Source organism: Tasmannia lanceolata, unplaced genomic scaffold (assembly GCF_043159265.1).
Source record: "Tasmannia lanceolata isolate RefF3 unplaced genomic scaffold, GAP_Taslan_0.1 ptg000007l, whole genome shotgun sequence".
Lineage (NCBI taxonomy): Eukaryota > Viridiplantae > Streptophyta > Magnoliopsida > Canellales > Winteraceae > Tasmannia > Tasmannia lanceolata.
Genome location: NW_027518684.1, coordinates 19,727,446 through 19,749,181, shown reverse-complemented (window position 1 = coordinate 19,749,181; position 21,736 = coordinate 19,727,446). Strand labels below are relative to the sequence as shown.

Sequence of the window (21,736 nt, the reverse complement as noted above, 5' to 3'; positions counted from 1 at the left end):
AAATCTCTATGGATTGGAGGGTTGGGATCATCTATCGAAATGATTTTTGGGATCTCATTAAATTTATAATTTTTCCCCTAGAGCCAAACAACCTAGGGGTTGGAATCTTAAGAAGACTAGAGATAATAGAGAATGAACTTTCACACATGTGAATTGGGTCATGCATTGAATAAGGCTTGAGTGTGTCCAAGACCAATGTATTTTTTATTTGTATTCCTCTCTTATTGTTTTTGGTATTTGGTCTCAGTCAAAAACAGGAATTTGTGACTGCAAATATTATATATTTGCGATCCCATACGATTCTTTGTTAGCTGTTTGCAATTAATTTATTTGTATATCTGCAATCAATTTTATTTTATTTTTTTACTTCAGCCTCAACTAAAGGGCTTGTTCATTTTAAATTTTGAGTCTAAAATTGATCATTGGATTCAAAATTGCACTTAAATTCCACCTGATTCTTGCATTTGGTTCATAACAGTGTATAGAATTAGGAGGTTTTGTTTCTTTTCAATAAAATTTCAGGTGCCGCCGCCCCAGGTTGTTAGATAAATTCCGGGTTAAAAAAAAAAAGAATAGAATTAGGGGGCGGAAATGACACAGGCTCGCAATCAGAGGGAAAATGCCAAAGCCTATTTCCTGCCCCAAGAGGTGGTATTCTAATTCCGCGCATCGGGATTATTTTTATTGTAATTTTTTTTAATTAGATTTTTACTTAGAAAATTTCCATTACATTTCTTGAAGAATCAGAATAAGATGGGCATTCCAATTCCTGAGTCCAGCAATCCAAACGCAGGCAAAAGATATTGCAAGTGAATAATCATATTCATAACTCATTAAGAAAATTACAACTGATGGTCGAAAATAGAAGTAGAGATTGAAATGGCTACTTAATTAGAAATTTCAAAAGCTTGAGGGTTAGGATTCATCTTTTGTCTGAACTGTATACAGTGCCGAGGTGACATCAAAATATTGAAGGAAAATTTTCCTACACCATGTACTATGATGCAAGTCAAACAATTAAAACCATTACTTAATTCTAACTTTAAGGTCATGTTTTGACTGGCAACCTTGGAAAATTAAAAGTACTTAAAATATGTTTTTCCCTATTTTTTCAGGGGCTTGTCATTCTCCTTTCACTCCCACCCTCTCAAATCTCTCTCACCCATGTTCAACAAGCCAGAACTGACCCAACTAAAATTCCATGAAATACTTTTTCATGGTCATCAAACATGCCATGAATTTCCTAATTTGCACTTTTCCTAGAGGAATTAAAACTTAAGGAAACATGCAAACCTCATACTGTTTACAATACCCATTTAGTCTGCACTATGCATATCAGATGTTCTTCCTTAAAACAACAAAATTATAAACAGGCAAAGCTCATGAATGGAGGAGCCCTTTCTCCAAATCTCACAAGAGTACTGAGACAAAGGTTCATTTTTCAATTACCTACTAGAGAGATCTCTCAGCTAGGACGTTTCGCCGCGAGGGGAAATGATACCCTCTGTGGGGGTTGTTGCTGCTCTGTCTTTTGATCTTGGGAAGGATTTGGATTTGCCATTTCTTCATCTTCCTCTGTTTCTTCAACTGCTTGGGCAGATTGCTTCTTCGGGATAACGAGTTGGTAATTTGGGCTTATCAATGTATCCTGTTCAGGGGGAAGAGGAATTCCAGGCCCTGATATGGATTTTGGCAGCGGAATTTTGTTCCTACTCCTAGCCAGCTCAAGTAGGACCTGGACAGAGTTTTGCACAATAGCTTTAGTTAGTAATTATGCATTTTTTTAGGTGTTAAAAACAGTAGAGATTGACAGTGTTGAAGAGTAGATCATAAAGTAATAAGCAGAACCCATGTCATGGATCTGAATTTCTTGTAACATAGCTGCTGGGTATGTTCAAGTGTTTAAGAATTACAAATTGGGGTCATATTGACGTAGAACAATCACATAGAACATTTTGCGCCAAAACCAGATCAGCACAACCATGACTTGGCTTCGATTCTCTGATGTCAAAGATGCCAAAGATTCTACGGAGCGAATGGCTTGCGTTGAGGACTACTGTCCCTTCAATGGCATAGGTTTTCTCCTTTGAGAACCAACATGTGGTTAATCCCTTGTACGGTCATTGAGTAGGGTGCCAGTTGTGTTTTGAGCAGGGGCATCATCATTCTCATTCACAATGTTCAAATATTACAACAACCCCTTGAGCTTGTTAGGCTCTGAACATTTACAGAAAAACAGCGGTGGAGAAAAGAACTGCTAATTATCATTCAAAAAAGGCAAAGAACTGCTAATTACCTTTTGCTTTGGACTAAAACAAAGAAAAGCTTCTCAAACTAGAACAAAAGGCACAAGGATTAGCTCAAGTACAGAAGCAACAAGAAGAGCACTACCCAAAACAGCTAATGTCATCTAGGATTATCAAAAATAAAAGCAAAAGCAAATGCAGCAGAAAATTTGCAGGGAGGCAACAAACACAAGATCAATATCCTTCCCTCCCTCCCCCTCTCCCTCTCTACATTACACCGAAAATGGTCTTCTGATCTTTCAACTTTTCTGCTGAAATTGGCAGAAAATTCAGCTGTGGAGCAAAAAAGGTGAAAGAACCACTCATTAAATCTGGTTTGGAAGAAACTGACTAAAAGCTACTCAAGGTAGACAAAAATACACAAGTATTTGCTAGCAGAAAGGAATCAGAAACAGCATTTCCAAACCAATCTTAAGACAGAAAGTACAATAAAAACCAGGCAGAACAACCCAGAAAGTGGTTGACAAAGTCAACCGCCAATCAAAAAGGCTTCTAGAAGTAGTATCTATTTCAAATGTTTAGTATAATTGTCAATTTTGTTTTGTTAGGTGTTTCGTTTTAATCAATGGGATGGGACGTTTCGGTGTTTGGTTTCGGAAAAGACGCTATGACTAAAGATTTTTTATATAGTTGAAAATTAAACAATTAGAAAAATATTAGTATATCAACCAAATTTATCAAAGACATTTTATTATATTATCTACCTTAGGCAGAAATTTGGCTCTTGATGGGCCTAATTAAAATCAAATTTAGTGCAAAATATCAACAAAACTGCGTACAAAAATGAAAACTATAACATTATAAATAAAAATAAAAATACAACAAAAGAAAGCTTTAAAAGACAAATAAAACCCAAAATATGGTACCTCTTTTGAATGCAACACTTTGATGAATGCAAAGACTCCTTCCCTTAGTGTGGAATGCTTCGGAAGTAGAAGCAGCAGAAAAAAAAAATTATATATGGAGTTTTGCAAAAGACAGCCTCAAGTTTAAAGAAATTATAAACCACAAATTCCGGGGTTTCTTTCATCTCCCTTTCTCTCTTCGATATTTCCTGAAAATGACTTGAGAGAGAATTGATTGTAGAAACCAACAAGCCCTAATGAAATGCTTGCGATGTGAAAGAAGCACCAATATGGCGTGAAAGAATCAGCATCTCAAGGAGGCATATGGTCCAAACATGGAGGACAGAGAGAAACCATAAAAGGAGATAGAAGCACATATGAATCCAAGGAAGGGAGAAGAAGGAAACTGGGAAAAGGTTTCTTCACGCAGAAGGGAAGACCAGCACACAAGAAATGCAACAGTGCGCCTAGACCCCTGGCAGAGAGGAAATCCATTGCCTTTCTGGTGACTGGAGGTGCGCGAAATGCGAATACCACAATTTCAAGCAGAGATTGGAATATCACAGCAAGGAGTCTTCTAGGTGATTAAATTCATAAATTTAGGGCTAACAGCAAAATCTAAAAGAAAAATAAAAGTGAAATCCAAAAGGTGGAAATGTGCAGTTTTTAGCTGAAAATTGAGGATGAGAGAATATAGAGCACAAAAAATGGCGGATTCTTATCAATCTTAGTTACAGGGGAGGAAATTCAAGAAAGAGACGCAATTTAAAACTATGCTTGATCGAAAGGGTATAGGACAACTATCACCACTAGACTATGGAGACATTACCACTATTCTATGGAGACAGTGAAAACCTGGGCACAAAAGAAATGGAGAGTTCATTTGAGTTCCTCCCAAGAGGATAAAGGAGGAATGCAGTTATATTCCACCTCGACTCAAAAGAGGTGCTCTGACCCACAAAATCAACCGATCAGGAGAATACGCACATGGGGGGCCAATCGAGATACTCTATCCCTGGAATTTTGTGGTAATGGAGGGAGAAAGAGAGATCTAGGTTAGATTATATAGCATACCACCACTCCAAGCCTGGCCTATAGATATACAGTAAAAGATCTGGGGAAGCTGTTCAGTTGAGTAACGAAGATGGAAATGAAGGGAGATGATGAGGACAATGTAGAGATTGCTCGAGCCATAATTGTATCATTGGATTGGAGATTTCTTCACGCATCAGTGAGATTGACTGAGATGGATTGGTGGTGCCTCATAGGTGTGAGTGGGAAGTTCGATATGGATCTCAAAACATCGATGAAAGCTATCAAAGAGAAGCTGAGGTTCTGGCCTTTTGAAAAACCAGAAAAGAATCCACCTGAGAAGATGACAAGGATGTCCAGCGAAAGTTGCAACAGAAGACCAAGTGGGGTTGGGCCGACGTGTGGATCCATCCCCTTCATCCAACAAAAAGGCCAATAGGTAGTGGGCCCGGCCCCAGCAGACTCTTACCTCCTCGGGTATGGACTGCACCGGGCCTTAGAGGTGACCTATCCCCAGCATACGTGTGGCTGCTCCATCCCCACATGGCTCACGGACATCCAACCACTCACGTTGCAACCATCGAAACACCTACATCAAAATCACATCGGGGTACATATCGTCATTCTGATTTTGAATTTCAAAAATCTAATGGAGGGCTAATTGGGCTTCAGGGACACGTGGTCCATTAACTTAACTAACGTCCAGTGATGGGCACAACAACTGAACAAGCAGCATCGTTTCAATCGAAACATGTGTTCCAAGTGATTGTGCCCTGGATCAGGCTAAAATCTGTCCAGATTCATTGTCCCTACTTGAAGAAAACTTAAGTAGACTCAAGACTGATGATTTAGCGCTAAGACTAACACACAGAGAAAAAATAATGACTGAATTAGAAGCAGAAATAATTGGGGACTTACTATGGGAAAGAGCTTTGGAAGAGGCAAAAGTCAGCCAGATTAAACAGGGTGTTAAGACTAAAACTAAGGTGGTGCCACTGGGCACGACTCGAGCTCGAAATCAGTCTAAGAATCGAAGATCACGATTCGGTCGATCCGTCTACAGTCGGACAACATTATCGGATGATAAAATGGACCAACTGGTGCTTCATCTCCTCAAGAAGGCTAGTAAACAATGTTCGCCAAGCTTGATCAATCCTAGTTCCAAATGCGACTCATGAAGTTGGCCACTCGACTGCAGCAGGTGGTTGATTGGCAACGCAAGGTGAGTCGGAATAGCCCTCTTTGTCGGTCCATCCTGGCAAGACAGGGTATCGAGAGCGAGCACACACGCCCCACCCCAACCCACCCCACCCCAAAAAAAAAGAAAAAAGAAAAATCACTTTTGACTGCTAGACCTGGTGAGTCCAACAGACCGGATGTTTCAGGTGAGAATCCCTGCCCTCTGGCCCTGATTCCTTACTGACCAAAACCTATTGGTGTATCATCCTCATCGAGGGTCGAGGATCTGATGGAGGAAGAACTTCAAGAAAGACTATTTTTCCTTACCAATTAAGAGGAAGACACATAATTTGAATATAACAAAAGTGAATCAGTATCTGATAAATTGGACAACATATCGCATACGATTCTCTATGGTGAGTCAGGTGAAGATAGTGAGGAACGTAAAAGAATCACTCTGAGCTTTGGGCATGAATTGGGGATCAAAGTAATTGGAGAGGAAGATAAGGCCTGGGAAATGATGAACAGAAGCAAACACTGTGATAAAGAGGCACCCACGACCGGCAAGCCAAATGTGCAAAGAACAAGACAAAAAAGGAAATGGGCAAAGAGAGTTGCAGGGATTACTCACGAATTTATCTCCAGACTCAAGGAGGAGATGTGGACAATATGGGGATGAGAAGTCTAAGATCGGTGTCATCACACTGTTCTCCCTGACAGCTATAATAGAGAGGAATGTGAAAGGCCTGGGAACGGGAAAAAAATGCAAGGTTGCGAATGATTTGATAAATAGAAGAAATCTGAATCTTATTGATATATAGGAATCTAAGTTACAAGGTGTTTCAGAGAATGTAATTAATCAGATATGCAGCAAAGATGCCAGGCTATGGACAATTGGACACACCTTCAACCAATTGTGTCAACAGTTTGTATCTTGGTGATGTGGTAAGAGTTGGCTATTGTTGTAGGCACAACAAAATAGGGTATATACTCAATATCTATGGAATGTACTCATAGACGGCATGTCAATCAGTGGTTTTTCTCAAGAGTATATGGCCCAACGAATCCTAGACAATGGAAATTTCTATGGGAAGAGTTGAATAGCATCAAGAGATACTGGCAAGGATCATGGGTGCTGGTAGGTGATTTGAATATCGTTTGATTCACTCATGAATAAAACTGCCAAGGTCGAATCAACACTAGTATGAGAAAATTCAAAGAGTCCATTCAATCTAATGAATTGATTGATTTAAACATGTCGGGAATCTAGTACACCGAGACAAACAACCACGTACCAATCATTGCATATAGATTGGATTAGTTTCTTGTATCCAAGGAATGGGAGGACATGCATGATAAACTAATACAGACGGCATTAAACAATACCGATTCTGGAGGCTGGACCATCCCTCCTCATGCTGGAAATAAAAAAGTGGAATAAAAAACCTCCTTATAGATTAGACTTGGCATGGCTCAAATCACAAGAGCTCACCTCCAAGTTCAAGAGTTGGAGGGTATAGAGAAAGGTGAGGGAAAAGGATTCTCTTTTTTAGTAAATTAAGGTATGTTACGGGCAAGATAAAAGGGTGAAAGAACTCTTGTCATATCAATCTATGTGGAAATTGGAAACAATCAAGTGAATAGAAGAGATTAATAGAGAAGAGGAAGAGAATGACAATGACACGCCCTCCAATTCTTTGAAGCAAAACCCAACCCTACAGGCATTGGAAGGAATTTTTACGGATTGTGAGAGTCGTGTACTCAAGTGTTTTTTGAGCCCATGTGGAATAGTGGACTTTAATGAGGAGGTTAGAGCATTAATCGTCCGTCTCTGCATATTTAGGGACTGGTTTGAGGGTGGATTTATTTTGGAAGGGGACTCAAAAGCATAGTTTTCAAATCGGGAAGCAAGTGAGAGAAACGATGCGGGAAGCAGAAGTGGGAAGTGAGGGGCCAGTCTAGAAAAGAAAAAAAATACATGAAGCGAATATCACTAAAGAAAGTAAAGAGAAAACAAATAGAAAACGTCACTGAAAGTCAACATGAAGCATGTAATAAGCATCATTGGAAGCAAACAAGAAGCGCATATAAAGAGATAGGATTATAGTAGGTTTAAGAGGTAGGGTTGATGTAGTAGGCTGGGGTTACAAGTAGCAAAGAGGAGTTCACAACTGATTAGAATTTCGCATTGTATTAATGTAGATTTAATATTTAGTTTTTTGTTAAAGATCTGCACAAGTTATATTTGAAACTTCAGAATAGTTTTAAGTTTCCAATAGACTCATTCAGCTTATCAGAAGGGGAAATAAAAAACTCTTTTATGAAAAATAATCTCGAAAACTCACTTCAATGTAAAAATAATCACCCAAATAGGAAGCATACTCTAATTAAGAGAAGTGTGTGGGAAGTGCGGTTCCCCTAAATTTGGGAAGTGAGAAGAATTTAGCTTTCGAAGCTTCCAAGCCAACTAGGAAGCTTTTGGTATTTATGAACAAAGTGGTCATTGTGTGGGCCAAAAGGACGACAGTAGCTCCATGGATGCAGGCACTTATAATCATGGAGATTTCTGATCTATGCAAGCAAAGCAGTACACATCTACATCACCATTGGAGATCAGCCAATTCAAAAGTGGATAGCTTCGTTAAACAAGGAGTTGACCAGAGCGAGCTTATCAGTAGCGATGTCTTTCCTATTGTGTAGATAATTCTCTCTGTAGTTGGGGTTTTTTGTTATTTTTTCCTGTTTTCTGCTTTTGGGACAGCTCGTCCTCATGTACATGGTTTTATTTGCAATGCAATTACCTTATTAAAAAAATATTAAACCCCTGCCATAAAATCCATTTTCAACTTTTCATTGTTTCTCTGCAACTCGAAATTATCTGTGTTTCTACTCAGTTCTTCGATCTGTCTATGTCTCTCTATGTAATTCCAAAGAAATTTATTTTGTTGCGAAGAATCTCGATTTTTTTGTGCATAAAAAATCCTTTGGATAGATCTGACATATGTCGCTCTCTCATTGTTTCTCTCCTCGTATGGTGTTCTATGGTTGATCAAGATTTCTTAAAGAGAGAAGCGTTGACAACTGATGCTGATCAAGATGTGGGTTTCTACACTTTTCTTGTTAAATGTATAAGGAATGAAAAAATCCAATCTCAAATTTTATTATGATCATGTGCTTCTTGCGTTCATTATTGTGACTTGATTTGGAATTTGAATTTAATGGTACGAGAACAACTACGTAGAAAGTCATTTTTACTACCAGCAGTAAAATGCAACTTTTGGTCCTTGCAAGAGAGCACAGGGGGCATGTATGTATGATCAAGACATCTTGTAGAACATCATGAGGTGACCTAGTTCATTACGGTCCATCAAGAACGGAGATCCTATGCATGAAACAAAAGACTACAAAAAAGAAAAGATTTAGCTTACTTGGTGAAAACCTAAACGAGGCATGATCAAGGCTTGATGGATCAGTGGACTATTAGAGAAGACAACAAAAAAGAGTGAAACCGAAATTTTTGACACTTTACTTTCTAAATTTTAGATTTTTGACACTTTACTTACTAAATTTTAGTTTAGTACAATTGACTTACATTTTTTTCTTTAAACGGGGCAGAGATAACCAAACTACCAAAGTACAAAACTGAGCAACAGATTAAGTAGCTGAAGAAAATCATTTGTTGTTGCAGCTTTCTCATTGCATCAGCACTCTGATCTAGTTTATAATGAATTGCAACCTCCAATTATTGTACCAACCTAAAAGCAATACAACTTTCTTGAATACCCTGTTCTCCGAAAATCTCCACAGAAACAAGAAATGTATATCAAGCAAGAGCCATAAGGAGCATCTAAAAAATGGTAATCCTATAGTCATCCTAGTCGTATCCTACTGGTCAAGAAAAAAAAAATCCAACAGGAAAAACAGAAAACATGCCAGCTTAGGACCTCCACCACAAGAAAAGCAACCACAGCAATCTATCATCTTGTCTTCGCTAGCCAAGCTGGAGATGGTTAATGCCGACTCATATTGCACTATGGTGTTTAATGGCTTATCTAGGCAACAGATGAACAGCCCATAGGTACCAAAGAAAAGCCTACCCTCCCAAAGAAGTCCTTCATGCACCCAGACAATAGGAAATGCAGTGTCAATGGGCAAATCCTCGCATATCTGACGAACCAACCATTGAAGCTTGAAATCCTATTAAGCTTTGCCAAGAACAAAAGCTCCCAAATTTACAGCGGTACAAAAAGGAATGAGTTGTCAAGCCTAAGTGTTCACTGTGCAATATCCTATATTTGAAAGACCTCAGAGGAAGATTGCCATTCTCAATCAAACCACCCTTGCAACAAAAAGAATCCTTTGCAGCTCGTGCACAAGAATACTAATCATATGAACAAACAGAGCTCCTACTCAAATAGACATAATGAATTCCAAAATATTTGAAGTCAGGATCCAAATAGGCAAGTCCCTGATCATCATTACCCCCAAGAAGTAAGTCTACCAAAAATCTATTTAGACATGGAATCGTGAGGAGAAACGAGCTTTATAACATATCAGTGAAATAGTAGACATGATAGACCCTGAACTACCAGATTAGGTAGTCTTAGACCCTTTAGATATGTCCTTTGTAAGGTGATTGGAACCAATCATCTTATGCGGCCCAATGTGAATTTGGACAACTACAAATATTGCACCAATGAACTGACCAATCTGGCAATCACCATTTCCAACACAAAAAATTCCATTGCAGTTCATGCAAGAATGCTAATCCTATGAACAAACATAACGTCTAATCAAATACGCATCATGAAATCGATAATACTTGAAATCAGAAGTGAATAACCAAACACTGAAGGTTGACACAATACGAAGCAGAAATAGCATCCTTGACCGTCATTATCTGCATGAGGCAAGCCTACTAAAAACATGAAAACCCTAAGCATAAACAAACTCCGGCATTAATCAAATATCCGTGAAAGGGTAAAGGGATGATAAGCTTCCCATCTCAAGAAAGGCTATGTGTAAGGTAGCTGGATTCAATCATATGATGGGGGCAAAATATGAATTTGGGCCATTCACAGATATTTCACCAATCCGACAAACCTAATCATCTAAACAATTGTCCAATCAAAGAAGCTCTTTCTGCTGAATGTGAATCATTAGCTACTCCGTTTGACCATCTGTTTTGGCTGCCACTATGGCTAAGGTCATCTTGTTAGCAAGATTCTTGGACAAGCCTCATCAGATGATATGCTCCAAATTTCCAATCAACAACACACTTCCTACATGTAGATCGTGTAAAGAATGAGGTGGACCAATAACTTTAGCAATCAGTCGAGTGGTAAACCGGCCTCATCATAAAAAATAACTACTTCGACATCTAGGTAAAGAAATTAATCATTTGCTCCATAAATCCCTCCAATTTCCCCATTTTATGGCCAATAATCCAAGAGAAAGCAATATAACTGGTTAGAACATATTGCCAGATTAGCATTACCTTCTGTGATATTGCGATAGATCCAGGTTTTAGGACAACAAAACGGAGATAGAAACTTAAGGTGTTTTACTTAGGAAGATTCCAAGTTGCAAACTTCTGTTTTTTTTTTTTTTTTAATTGCATTTTGTCTATAAATTGCAACCCAAAGGTTTCCAAGTTGCAAACTTGGGTTTTTTTTTTTTAAATTGCATTTTGTCGATAAATTGCAACCCAAAATGACCAAAACTGATATACCAAGGTTGCAATTAGAGGTGTAATTCCATTCAATTGCATCCTAGAGTTTTTTTTATTCGGGGAAAAGAAAAAAGAGGTTTATTAGTGATAGTATTTGACCTCGCGAGGCGGGGGTTGTGAGAAGCTGATGTTAACTTTGGTTTGGATGGCGAGCTTGACGTCATCACAGTCCATGACAGGCTTTCCGGCGTGTTCAGAGTAGATCTGGGCATCGGTAAGGACGTCGACGACATAGCGGTACCACAGCTCCAGAAACTGATGGACCACACGGGGTTCATACTCACTCACACCCATCGATTTCAGCAGCGACTTCACGATCTTCGCATCCCTCGGCAACTCCTCTCCTTCTTTCTCACCCATCTTTCTTGTGCTGTCTGTCTCTATTTTCTATCCCTTAGGGGGGTCTAGTCGCAAGGGATTTTGAAGGTCTCGTGGACTGTTGATTACTTTTGGGGACTTGGACTTTGAATGAGCAGATGCCTGGGACTCTCGTGGATTTTTTGGGACTCACAACAACCGCGGCTTCCCCTTGGCCTAGTTGTCGTTTCTGCATATGTAAATGAACCTTTTAGTATTGCAAATGACATGAATAAGCTTATATGACATACTGAATTAGCACAGTCACACAAATTAAGGTCTAAGAAAGCAGCTCCTAAGCAATAGCATGCCACAGAAAATAGCAACATAAAATATTGAAAGCAGAAATTTCTTAGATGCAAAGTTATGTATTTGATTGTAATGGCAGGGAAAAGGAAATGCAAATTATTTTCTTCGTCAAACTGAGGACTCAAACAACAAGTTTTTACTAGTAAAAAGTAAAAACTCTCTCCAATCAACACAAGCTTCTTCAAAGAGGTTCGCAAAACCTGTGGTGCCAGACACCACAACAGATCGAAGTTGTTGTTGTTGTTATGTGATCACTGTTCCTAGCAGTTTGGGAAACAAGTTATGTGATGACTATAGAGTATAGACTCAATGATGAAGGAAAATCTTCATAGAATCACAGCAGAATGCATCTAAGTAAGAAGAGCAGAAAAAAATAAGAATAAAACTTCATCCAAACCCCATAAATGAATTGGACATCAGTAATGAAATTAACCAATATAAAAAACAAAGCCCAAAAGGGCCAAAACATAGCTTCCTAAAAAATCCAATAATGAAGAAAAACTGAGCTTCACTTCAAGAAACAAGAAGAAACTGAATTTGAACCAGACACATGAGGAATTTAAGATAATCTTAAATGAGTATTGAGTAATAATACATTAGACCTAAAAAAACGCAGCTTAGTCTATATTCGAAAGCAATAAAGCCAATATCAAAGAGAATGAAAAATAAACTTAACTGGGTAGGTAATAAAAAAAAATCAATGAAACTAGTGCCTTCGAGTGGTGAGAAGTTGAAAAAAAATAAGGAAACAAAAAATTATACTCATAATCCGATGAATTTTTTCCTGATTTGTTGCCGCTATCAGCCTATCACCCTCATCTCAATCGGCCCTCCCAAATCTCTCTCCTTCTCCCTCTTAAATAATGAAATGAAGAGAAGAGAAAAGAACCCTAGAAAACACAGAAGCATAAACCCTAGAAAAAAACAATGAAATAAAAAGAAAAGAGAAAAACCTGAAACCCTAGAAATACAGGAAGAAGAGAAGAAAAGAAAAGAATTAACCTTTTCTCCTTCTTCTTCTTCTTCGGCGACCGAGATGGAAGCAATCGAGCAAGCAAGCTTTTTTCGCATAACCACTTTTTGCGTAGGAAAAATTGGAGGTGAACTGAACAGTGAAGAGTTCCTCAAAAACAATATCGACGCCCCACTAAAAATTCTATTGGAAAAAGAGGAGAAATGTTAGCAGCACTACTGTATTTTGATAATCGCACTCCTCACTTTATTAAAAGTAAGGTATGACCCACCATAGGAATATAGGATGATCCAAACCGTCCATTAGATGGGCCACATCCTAAATAGATTGTGCCCCAAAAATCATTTCCATAGGTTGATCCTAACCCTCCCTCCGATCTGACCCTCTAACATTCAGATCGGAGGGAGGGTTAGGATCCACCTATGGAAATGATTTTTGGGGCACAACCTATTTAGGCTGTGGCCCATCTAATGGACAGTTTGGATCATCCTATGATGCTGGCCATACCGTACTTTTAATAAAGTGAGGAGTGTGATCATCAAAATACAGTAGTTCTGATAACATTTCCATTTAAGAAGATCCCTATTTTATCGCAATAAAATCGTGATTTTTTAAGGGAATTGCAGCGTCCATCACAAAAGCATTTCGTGTCTAGTTTGTCGCATATCAGACTAGCCATCTCATGAATGAAGACGGCGGCTTTTGTCCTCATTCGCAAGATGGCTGCTGTGAAATGCCTTTTGCGATGGACCCTAGCAAATCCTATTTTAAATTCTGATGATAAATTGGAAAATAACGAGTTTTAGAGGGATTTAAACTTAAAGCTTAATACAAAAAACCAATAATATAAGACATAAGAGAGTAGCTTCTTAGGAACATACATGTGAACATTCATAATCCATATTGTATGTGGAATTGTGGATGCATAAGAAAGGTTCTTTAGTCTCTTCTGTGGATTTCATTGTGGTGATTGCAACAACCATGGACTTTGGCATGGCAATAACATCAATGATAGAAGGAGGCAGAACATTAGCACTTGGCTCTCGCTTGGTAGTAGTAGTAGGAGCTTGCCATGTTTTTTCTTGCCGGACAAACAGGTGAAGAACCTAGTATATGAGAAATGTGTGTACGATAAGGGGCGACGGGTTGAATTTTTTTTAAGTGTCATGGGAAGGAGACACAAACTTGTCTGATAATTAATACTCTCTTATAGCTCATGTAGCAATATTAATTATTAGAGCCCAACCACACTTTTTGTTTTCTCCATACTATATTTTACCCCTAACCAAAAGTCAATAAAGCAAAAAGAGCGTCACTCAGTTCAGTTCGTCTTCGGTTTTCCCTTTTCTAGATTATCCCTATTGCAGCCTCTATTGGTTCCTTCCCTCCTATTCATGCTGCCTCCTGCAGTTTTGCCTATGAAAGACGTCTCTCTCTTCTATAAAATCATGACCAGATGCTTTCTTTAACCATATGAGCTCCGAAGCTGCTAAACTTTCACAAGAGGTAATATTGATTTGAAATTCATTAGGCCCTATTCGTTTACGATTATCACAACTGAATGCGAGTTTCAAACCGATTACTGGACTCAAAATTATGTTTAGGGCACGTTTGGATACCATGATTTTTTTTTTTCATGATAACTAGTGTCTCCAAGTGGTGAGAGAGGGGTAGGGCGGGTGAAGTGGGTAAAAATCTGAAAACAAAAATCAGGAAACTAGTGTCTCCAGGTAGTGAGAAGTGGCTAAAACTCAGGAAACAAAAACTCTACTCAAATAGCATCAACTTTTTCCTGATTTTTAGCCCCTTCTCACCCTCATCTCAATCGTGCCCTCTCAAATCTCTCTCCTCCCACTCGCCCTAACCCTCTCTCACCCTTGGAGACACTAATTTAACATTAGGAAAAAAAGTTCCTAACTGCCGACATGGCCTTAAATTTAAGTCCAATAATCGGTTTAGCACTCACAATCGGTTGTGATAATCTTAAACGGAAGGGCCTGGGAAATGTTATTTTCACCCACACTTCCATCCTTTTCATCTCTTCTGTTTGTCTTTTCCTAAAAATGGCATCCTTTTCATCTCTTCTGTTGTCTTTTATTGAAAATGAAATCATTTTCAAGAAAAAAACAAAAAACAGGTTGAAAGGTTGGGAAAGGGGATGAAATATCATCAGGCTACTCAGTAAGAAAATAATATTTTGGTTTTTTTCCTGGTAACTAAGTTGTAATTTTTAAGTAGTCTTGCAGTTGGCAGTTGGTATCTCCGCGTAGCAAGATTATGGTGAATGGGACCAGTCATTCATAGCGAAAAGAATGGATAATCCTAGCCATTCAATCAGTGGATTACTGATCAGGAACTATGACAAAATTAGCCCACGTTCCACATTCAAATAGGAAAAACTACATTCCAGTCAAAGGCATACAATGAGGCCAGTCGTCAAATTTATGTTCCCATAAACCAATTCCATGGGATACTTCTAACATACAGTTGCTATTTTGATTTCCTTGAGATATATTAATTTATGTGTGAATCGTTCATCTATTTCACTATTACTGTAGTTTCAATACTCTTCGGCCATGTTTGGCGGCCATGAAATTTTTTTTTCATAGAATATTAGCTTCCCAACTTGGGTAGAAAATCAAAATAGCAGATCTTGGATAAAAAGAGGTAGGGACAGACCGAAAATAACTTAGATAGAAACAGTGAATAAAGACTTGATAGCTACGAACATACTCGATGGCTACGAACATAACAGAAAACATGACATGATCCATGTAGATGAACCCAACTAGTGTTATGATTAGACTTAGTCAATTTGAGACGGGTAGATTCTTTCACCCTCATGAAAATTTTCTAAAGGATTCATTAGCCGACCACAACTAGTTTGGGACAAAGGCTTCGTTGAGTTGAGCATATTAGCTTATCAAGTGTTGAGAGAGCGGTAGAGGGAGCTGGAGAGTGAGAGAATTGGGAGGGCATGATTGAGGAGAGAGAATCTGGAGGGAATGAATGAGGAATGGGGATCTGACGATAAGGTGGGAACTGGCTGAAAAAACATGGAAAAAACAGAAACTCTATTATGAATAGAGTTTTTCTTCCCTATTTTTAGCCCTTCTCACACTCTCCTCAATCATGCCCTCTCATTTCTCTCCCTCCCCCACTCTCCTTGCCCCTCTCCCATCATTTGATAAACTAATATTCCATGCGAAAAAACTATCATTTGGCCTTCATCTTCTTAATTTGTTAATGACTGCTTTCTCTGCATTTTCTTTCTAATATTTCATTATTTTACTACAGGCCTCTTCCTCTGCATTTTCTTCTTGATATTACATTATTTTACTACAGGTGGAGGCTTCTTTCTTTCTAATATTCCATTATAGAAATAAAATTTTAAAACCTGATTTTTTGCATAATATTTCATTTTCAATGACTGATTGAAAGATAGTTTTACAAGTTATAGTCATATTGGCAAAAAACCCTATAAAAATAGATGAAAGGGAAAGTCCATTCATCAAAAATAGTTATGAATCCATTCCAAAAAAAAAAGTTATGGAATTAAGATTATCCATTTGAGACCAATCATAGTCAAACCAGCTCAATATATACTACTATTCAAAAACATCTCCAAAGTCAACAAGCAACAACATTAATAATATAAACAAGAAGAGGTCTTCCTCATAGAAATTAACTAATTATTCAGCAGCTACACAAACATGGGTACTTAAGAGACTCCCACCAACTTCTTTATGTCCTCCTGCAGAAATCAACAGAACCAGATATGTGATTAGATGATGACTGTTCCATATGTCACTAGGCCCTACTTGGATTGCAGGAATTTTATGGAAAAGTTAAGAAAAGAAAAGAAAAATCAAAATATCTTACTTTTCCATTGTTTGATTCCAAATGAAAAAAAGTAGTTTGAACCACAGCCCGTCAAGTTTTATTTAGAGGGACCTTCAATTTATAATGATATCCCTCTAAATTATGGAGACAAAAAAATTACAAGGAAAATATTTTCCCTCTTGAGAAATGTTTTTCCTGCTATCCAAACAGGGCCTTAAAGGGGATAAAAGAGAAGAAAACAGAAGATCAGTCTGTCCATTCTACTATCTCAATCAAATCTCCCATGCTTCTATGACTCACAGATAGTGTGGGTTTTTTCTTCCTTACCTCAAAGCTGAGAGGAGAAGTGGTGGGGGCATATTGGTCGACCACATGGCCGTCCTTGTCAACCAAGAACTTGGCGAAGTTCCATTCGATGTCGACTTCGGACGTACCGCCTTTGCTCAACTTCAAGAACTTGTACACCGGAGCAGCATTGCTACCATTCACTTCGATCTAATAAAACATAAAAACAAGAATTTGTCAATAATCCTAATATGGGTTTAGAACGTGTAATTCTATTTTACGCTAATCAATCAGGATAATTTCATCCTTTTGATCAACTAGTTTCACTTGTGAGAGTTGGGTAGTTTTCTAAGGCACATAATGATGTAGGACAGGGAAAAGAAATAGAAAAAAAGGGGATAATAGAGAAGAAGAAGAGAATAGATGAGAAAAAAAGAGAAGAATAGAAGAAGAATAGGGAAGAAATCTGTAGAGGGGAGAAATATCAATTCGATTCAATAATCCAAAGTTATTATTCCTAAATGAGGCCTATATATAGGCAATGTGATGGAAATAAAATTCCATGGAAAATAAAAGTCCTAACAACTAAAAACATGGAAATAAATATCCTAGAATCTAAATAACATGAAAATAAATTCCTAGAATAACATGAAAATATAAATCCTAATGGGCAAATATGCCACTTATGGGCCTATTATCTGCATAACATAACTCTAATATGAGAGGCTCATTGTAATTGAGAGGTGATTAGTGGTGACCAGGTTGGATGGCTTTCTACTACATAAACTGAACATGAGATGATATCTGCTCTCCCTCGTTTTTTTTTTGGCTGAACTTTCTTTTTTTTTTTGAATATTTCAGGTTGGTAGTTGATAACTGTAGGAAATCATAGCATATAAAGAGAGTACAAACTATAAAGCGTAGAGAAGAGAGCAGATACCAAAATTAGGGGAAGCTGATATCATCTCCCAGGGCTAAATAGTATGTGCATGATATCAAGTGCATTAAATCCAATTCATTCGTTCTTTCCTAATATCCATCTCAAAAGTACAGTTTTCCAGTAATGGGAATGTCCGTGTTAGATATTACAAACAGTTCTAGTGAGTTATTAGAGTTGCCATGAACAATTAAGCGCAGTCAGTGTTTAAAAACTCATGACTCAAACAATAACTCGGCTAAGGTAAAAAAAGGAGGTGACTGGCAAGTCAATGGTTGATGCGGTCACTATTTTATTAACTTAGACAAGTCAAAAGAGTTTTTGATTGACTTGGTAGGGCACAACTTAGACAAGAACTTGTAAAGGTAAAACCAGTCATTAATCTATATCATTAGATTAGTCTGGCTGAGGCATTTACATTGAGAAAGTTCAGTCAGTCCTATTCTTGTTATTGGGCATTGCTACATCAAGCTTGATTCAAGGTATAACTTTTGAGTTTTGACTGAAGAACAGGAGATAGGAATGAGTGTTATTTTCTTTTTCTTTCTTTCTTTCTTTTTTTTTTTTGAAATGGTGAGATAGGAAATAGGAATGAGTTGTAATGGAAACAGAGATCAAATCCTAGAATTATTTGCTATCTTCTTTTTTCACTCACAAGGTATCTAATGTTTTTTTTTCATAACCACTGTAATATTGTATTATGATAAAAGGTCATAATTCGACGTTGTGAGGATGGAAATTCACCACCTTATCGAAGATGGGGAACTCTGCTTTGAATCGGGTGCAGGCGAACTCCAAGATCTGCTCATTGGTTCCTGGCTCCTCCTCACTAAACTGATTACATGGAAAAGCCAATATTTCTAAACCTGCAACAATTACAAACAAGTCAGATCTTTTCTCTAATGTCGAATTAAAAGATATAGAATTCTAATTAAATCAGATTCAACAAATTAAAACCAACAAGGGTTTCCTTTTCCTTTTCATGGAACACAAATCCAGTAGTTCTTATTGCAGTAATGACTGCAACAAGAAGGAAATCAGGAAACTTAAATGAATTTAGCAAAGAAAAAATGGCCTAGATTCGAACCTTGATCTTTGTACTTCCCATACAGCTTACTCAACTCCGTATAATTCGAAGTGGTCAATCCACTGCGATGACCAATCATGGCAAATGATAAAATGTCCAATATAAATAAAACAAAATTCTGGAAATTAACCATAGGTAGAAAAACAGCACTAGAAAATACGAGCACAATCAAGGAATAATATAATTTTACTCAAGAAAAATTGTAATGAGAAGATTGCTAAGTTTAACTCAGGTGAATACCAAAACATATTGTCGATCTCCTTGATGAGATAAACAAACAAAAATCTAAAATCCAAGAGTGAGGGAGAAATGATGTGAATTACCATTTAGATGCAACATTTACAACCAACAGCACTTTCCCCTTGTAAGTGCTAAGATCCACATTATTTCCCTTACCATCCTGAAAGGAAATTCAACAAGTTATTAAAAAATGAGAAAAATTCTCTCATCTATCAAAAGATCATGAAATCTGATCAACCCATAATAAAAAATAGAAATCGAAATACAATTAAACCCTTCCAAGAAAATCCTGCAACTACCAAAAGTACAGAACAAAATGCTTAGAACCTTAGACCCAGCTTATAATTACCCACTTCCAATTTTCAAACAACCTTCATTTTTTTAGGAAATAAAAAAAAACAGTAACAAGACATCCTTTTATTCATAGTGAGAAGATTAAAATCTGACAAGCTACACTAAAAGACTACTTTCTAAAGGGAAGGATTGATCTAAAACCCAAAACATGAAATAAAAGCCATGGAAAACTGTTTCTCCAATAATTTTAGCAGAAGATCAATATAACGCTAAAAAAATCATGAAATCTAATGAACCCAAAATGAAAACAATAGAAATCAAAATCCAATTAAATCCGTCTCAAAAATCCCCCAGTTACCAGAAGTACAGAACAAACTGCTTTGAACCTTAGACCAGCTTATAACTATCAATTTCTATTCGTCATCATCCCAGAGACACTTAGCAGGATGCTAGATAATGCAAGAAGGGGTGGACTTACTCAAGGATTCTCCATTGGTGCTCGGGGGGTGGAAGTCTCTCACCTTCAATTCGCAAATGATATGTAGTGGCGTTGATGAAGACAAGGTATTAAAGCTCAAAGATTTAATCAGATGTTACGAAGTGGCTATAGGTCAAAGGACCAACTTCAGGAAATCCAAGCTCATGGGTATCCATCTGGAGGATGAGGAAGGAGATAGGATGGCCGGTCTACTTGGGTGCTCATTGGAATCATTTCCGTCTTCTAATCTGGGTCCCGTGTTGATAGAAGTAAGACCGAAGAAAAGAGCTTGGGATCCCATAGACCGAAGACAGAGTAAGGTTTTGACATGATAAGTGGTGCTCGGAGTTGGCTCTCCAAGATGCTTTTCTGGACCTATTTCAAGTGATCAAAAACAAAGATGCATGGGTCCAAGACTGTTGTGAAAGAGAAGAGGGTCGCCTTTTTTGAAAAATTGATTTCACGCCCAATTTCTTTGATAAGGAGATAGAGAGAGTGGCAATCTTGTTGGCTATTTTGGAATCCATGTATATTGGGAATAACAAGAGGGCTAAAGTGATAAGTAATGGGTAGAAGGGTAATCAGTGCATCTCATCCCTAATGAGACGTGGATGGTTAGTGTAGCCTAATTCAATTACATCAGCTAAGTTTAGATATTGTAGTTGGTTAAATAGATTACGCCAAATACAATATTATTGTGGGTGGAACTCTATGAGGTATTTTTCTATAAATAAGGGGTTGGTCTTTTCATCCATCTCGCCAGATAGATGAGGCAGACCAGAGAAGTAGTAGAAGATCCAGCCATGGCAGATCAAAGTAAGTTTTCTAACCCTACTTCGCATTCTAGTGATTTTGCACAGTTAGATTTGCACAGTTCTTTTAGATTTAAGGTTTAACAGAATAACCCACAAATCAGAAGAAGATAATAAAAGCACACAAATGACCCATAAATCCATAACAACTAAAATTAATTCCATCCATCAAATAACACATCCTCTCCTACAAACCAATCACCCAAACCCTAACTCAACCAAAAAAAAAAAACCCAAAACCCACATTAGTAAAGACAGAGACGCAAAAACCCATCACCCAAATTTCAAAAGGCAAAACCCAAAGGATTAGGAAAAAATGCCCAACCTTGACAGTGAATTCGTGGATTGATCCATGGTCATTAGAAGATTGGTTCGCCATTGTGATGGATAAAACGGATGTTTTGGAAAGGAAAGGATAAAGAGAATATGAAGAACAATGGACCCTTGATTTAGCAGAAGAAAAGTAATAAAAAAACAAGGAGAAAATTCCAAAGAAGGTTTTTTTTTTTTTTTCCAGAGGCAAAGATGATGAAATTGCAGGGATTAGAAAATTTTATTCAACTAAAGGAGAAAAACTTGAGTGCAGACAGATGAATAAAGTAACAAGAAGTGGAAGAATCCCAATGGACGGATTCTGACCCCTCTATTTTATAAATTATAACTCACCTACTTTTCAGAGTAAAAAAACTACAGTTCTTCTAAAAGCCTCTCTCTCTCTCTCTCTCTCTCTCTCTCTCTCTCTCTCTCTCTCTCTCTCTCTCTCTCTGCCTTTTGTCTCGTCTCCTTCAGTACAGTTGAGTTTTTTGGCAAGTAAAGTCCGTGGAGGGGGGAGCAGAATTTTGGATACAATTAAAACCCTTGTAAGCCATGTGCTTTATTCATTTTGGATGCAAGTAACCAAGAGAGGGAGGGGAGGATTACCTAGAAATTTCTTCTTTTTTTGGGTTAGTTCATAAGGGAATCCAAGTTATGCCACGTCTTGTCTGGTAATCTCCAAAGATTTTGATGCTACATCGGCAACCAAGCAC

The 21,736-nt window shown here is 37.7% G+C and overlaps 2 protein-coding genes across 2 annotated transcripts; both read right to left on the bottom strand.

Moving 5' to 3' along the window:
* Positions 1 to 1,254: 1,254 nt before the first annotated feature.
* Positions 1,255 to 12,919, bottom strand: TAFII21 (TATA binding protein associated factor 21kDa subunit). The gene is made up of 3 exons (XM_077385720.1): positions 12,762 to 12,919; positions 11,193 to 11,640; positions 1,255 to 1,735 (listed from the first exon to the last, which is right to left on the bottom strand). The coding sequence occupies exons 2-3, from the start codon at positions 11,451 to 11,453 to the stop codon at positions 1,466 to 1,468; spliced, it is 531 nt and encodes a 176-aa protein (XP_077241835.1). The 5' UTR covers positions 11,454 to 11,640; positions 12,762 to 12,919; the 3' UTR covers positions 1,255 to 1,465.
* A 3,401-nt stretch (positions 12,920 to 16,320) lies between these two features.
* Positions 16,321 to 21,451, bottom strand: LOC143882228 (putative phospholipid hydroperoxide glutathione peroxidase). Its single transcript, XM_077385719.1, has 6 exons — positions 21,034 to 21,451; positions 19,208 to 19,284; positions 18,885 to 18,946; positions 18,545 to 18,663; positions 16,903 to 17,070; positions 16,321 to 16,486 (listed from the first exon to the last, which is right to left on the bottom strand). The coding sequence occupies exons 1-6, from the start codon at positions 21,085 to 21,087 to the stop codon at positions 16,454 to 16,456; spliced, it is 513 nt and encodes a 170-aa protein (XP_077241834.1). The 5' UTR covers positions 21,088 to 21,451; the 3' UTR covers positions 16,321 to 16,453.
* Between the last annotated feature and the right edge of the window lie 285 nt (positions 21,452 to 21,736).

Coding starts and splice junctions, on each gene's coding strand:
- TAFII21 (XM_077385720.1), bottom strand. CDS start 11,453: ATGGGTGAGAAAGAAGGAGAGGAGTTGCCGAGGGATGCGAAGATCGTG. Junction 1,736..11,192: donor CACAACCCCCGCCTCGCGAG/GTCAAATACTAT, acceptor AACTCTGTCCAG/GTCCTACTTGAGCTGGCTAG.
- LOC143882228 (XM_077385719.1), bottom strand. CDS start 21,087: ATGGCGAACCAATCTTCTAATGACCATGGATCAATCCACGAATTCACT. Junction 19,285..21,033: donor TCCACGAATTCACTGTCAAG/GTTGGGCATTTT, acceptor ATTTCCTTTCAG/GATGGTAAGGGAAATAATGT. Junction 17,071..18,544: donor AGTTCCCCATCTTCGATAAG/GTGGTGAATTTC, acceptor ATGTTTTATTAG/ATCGAAGTGAATGGTAGCAA.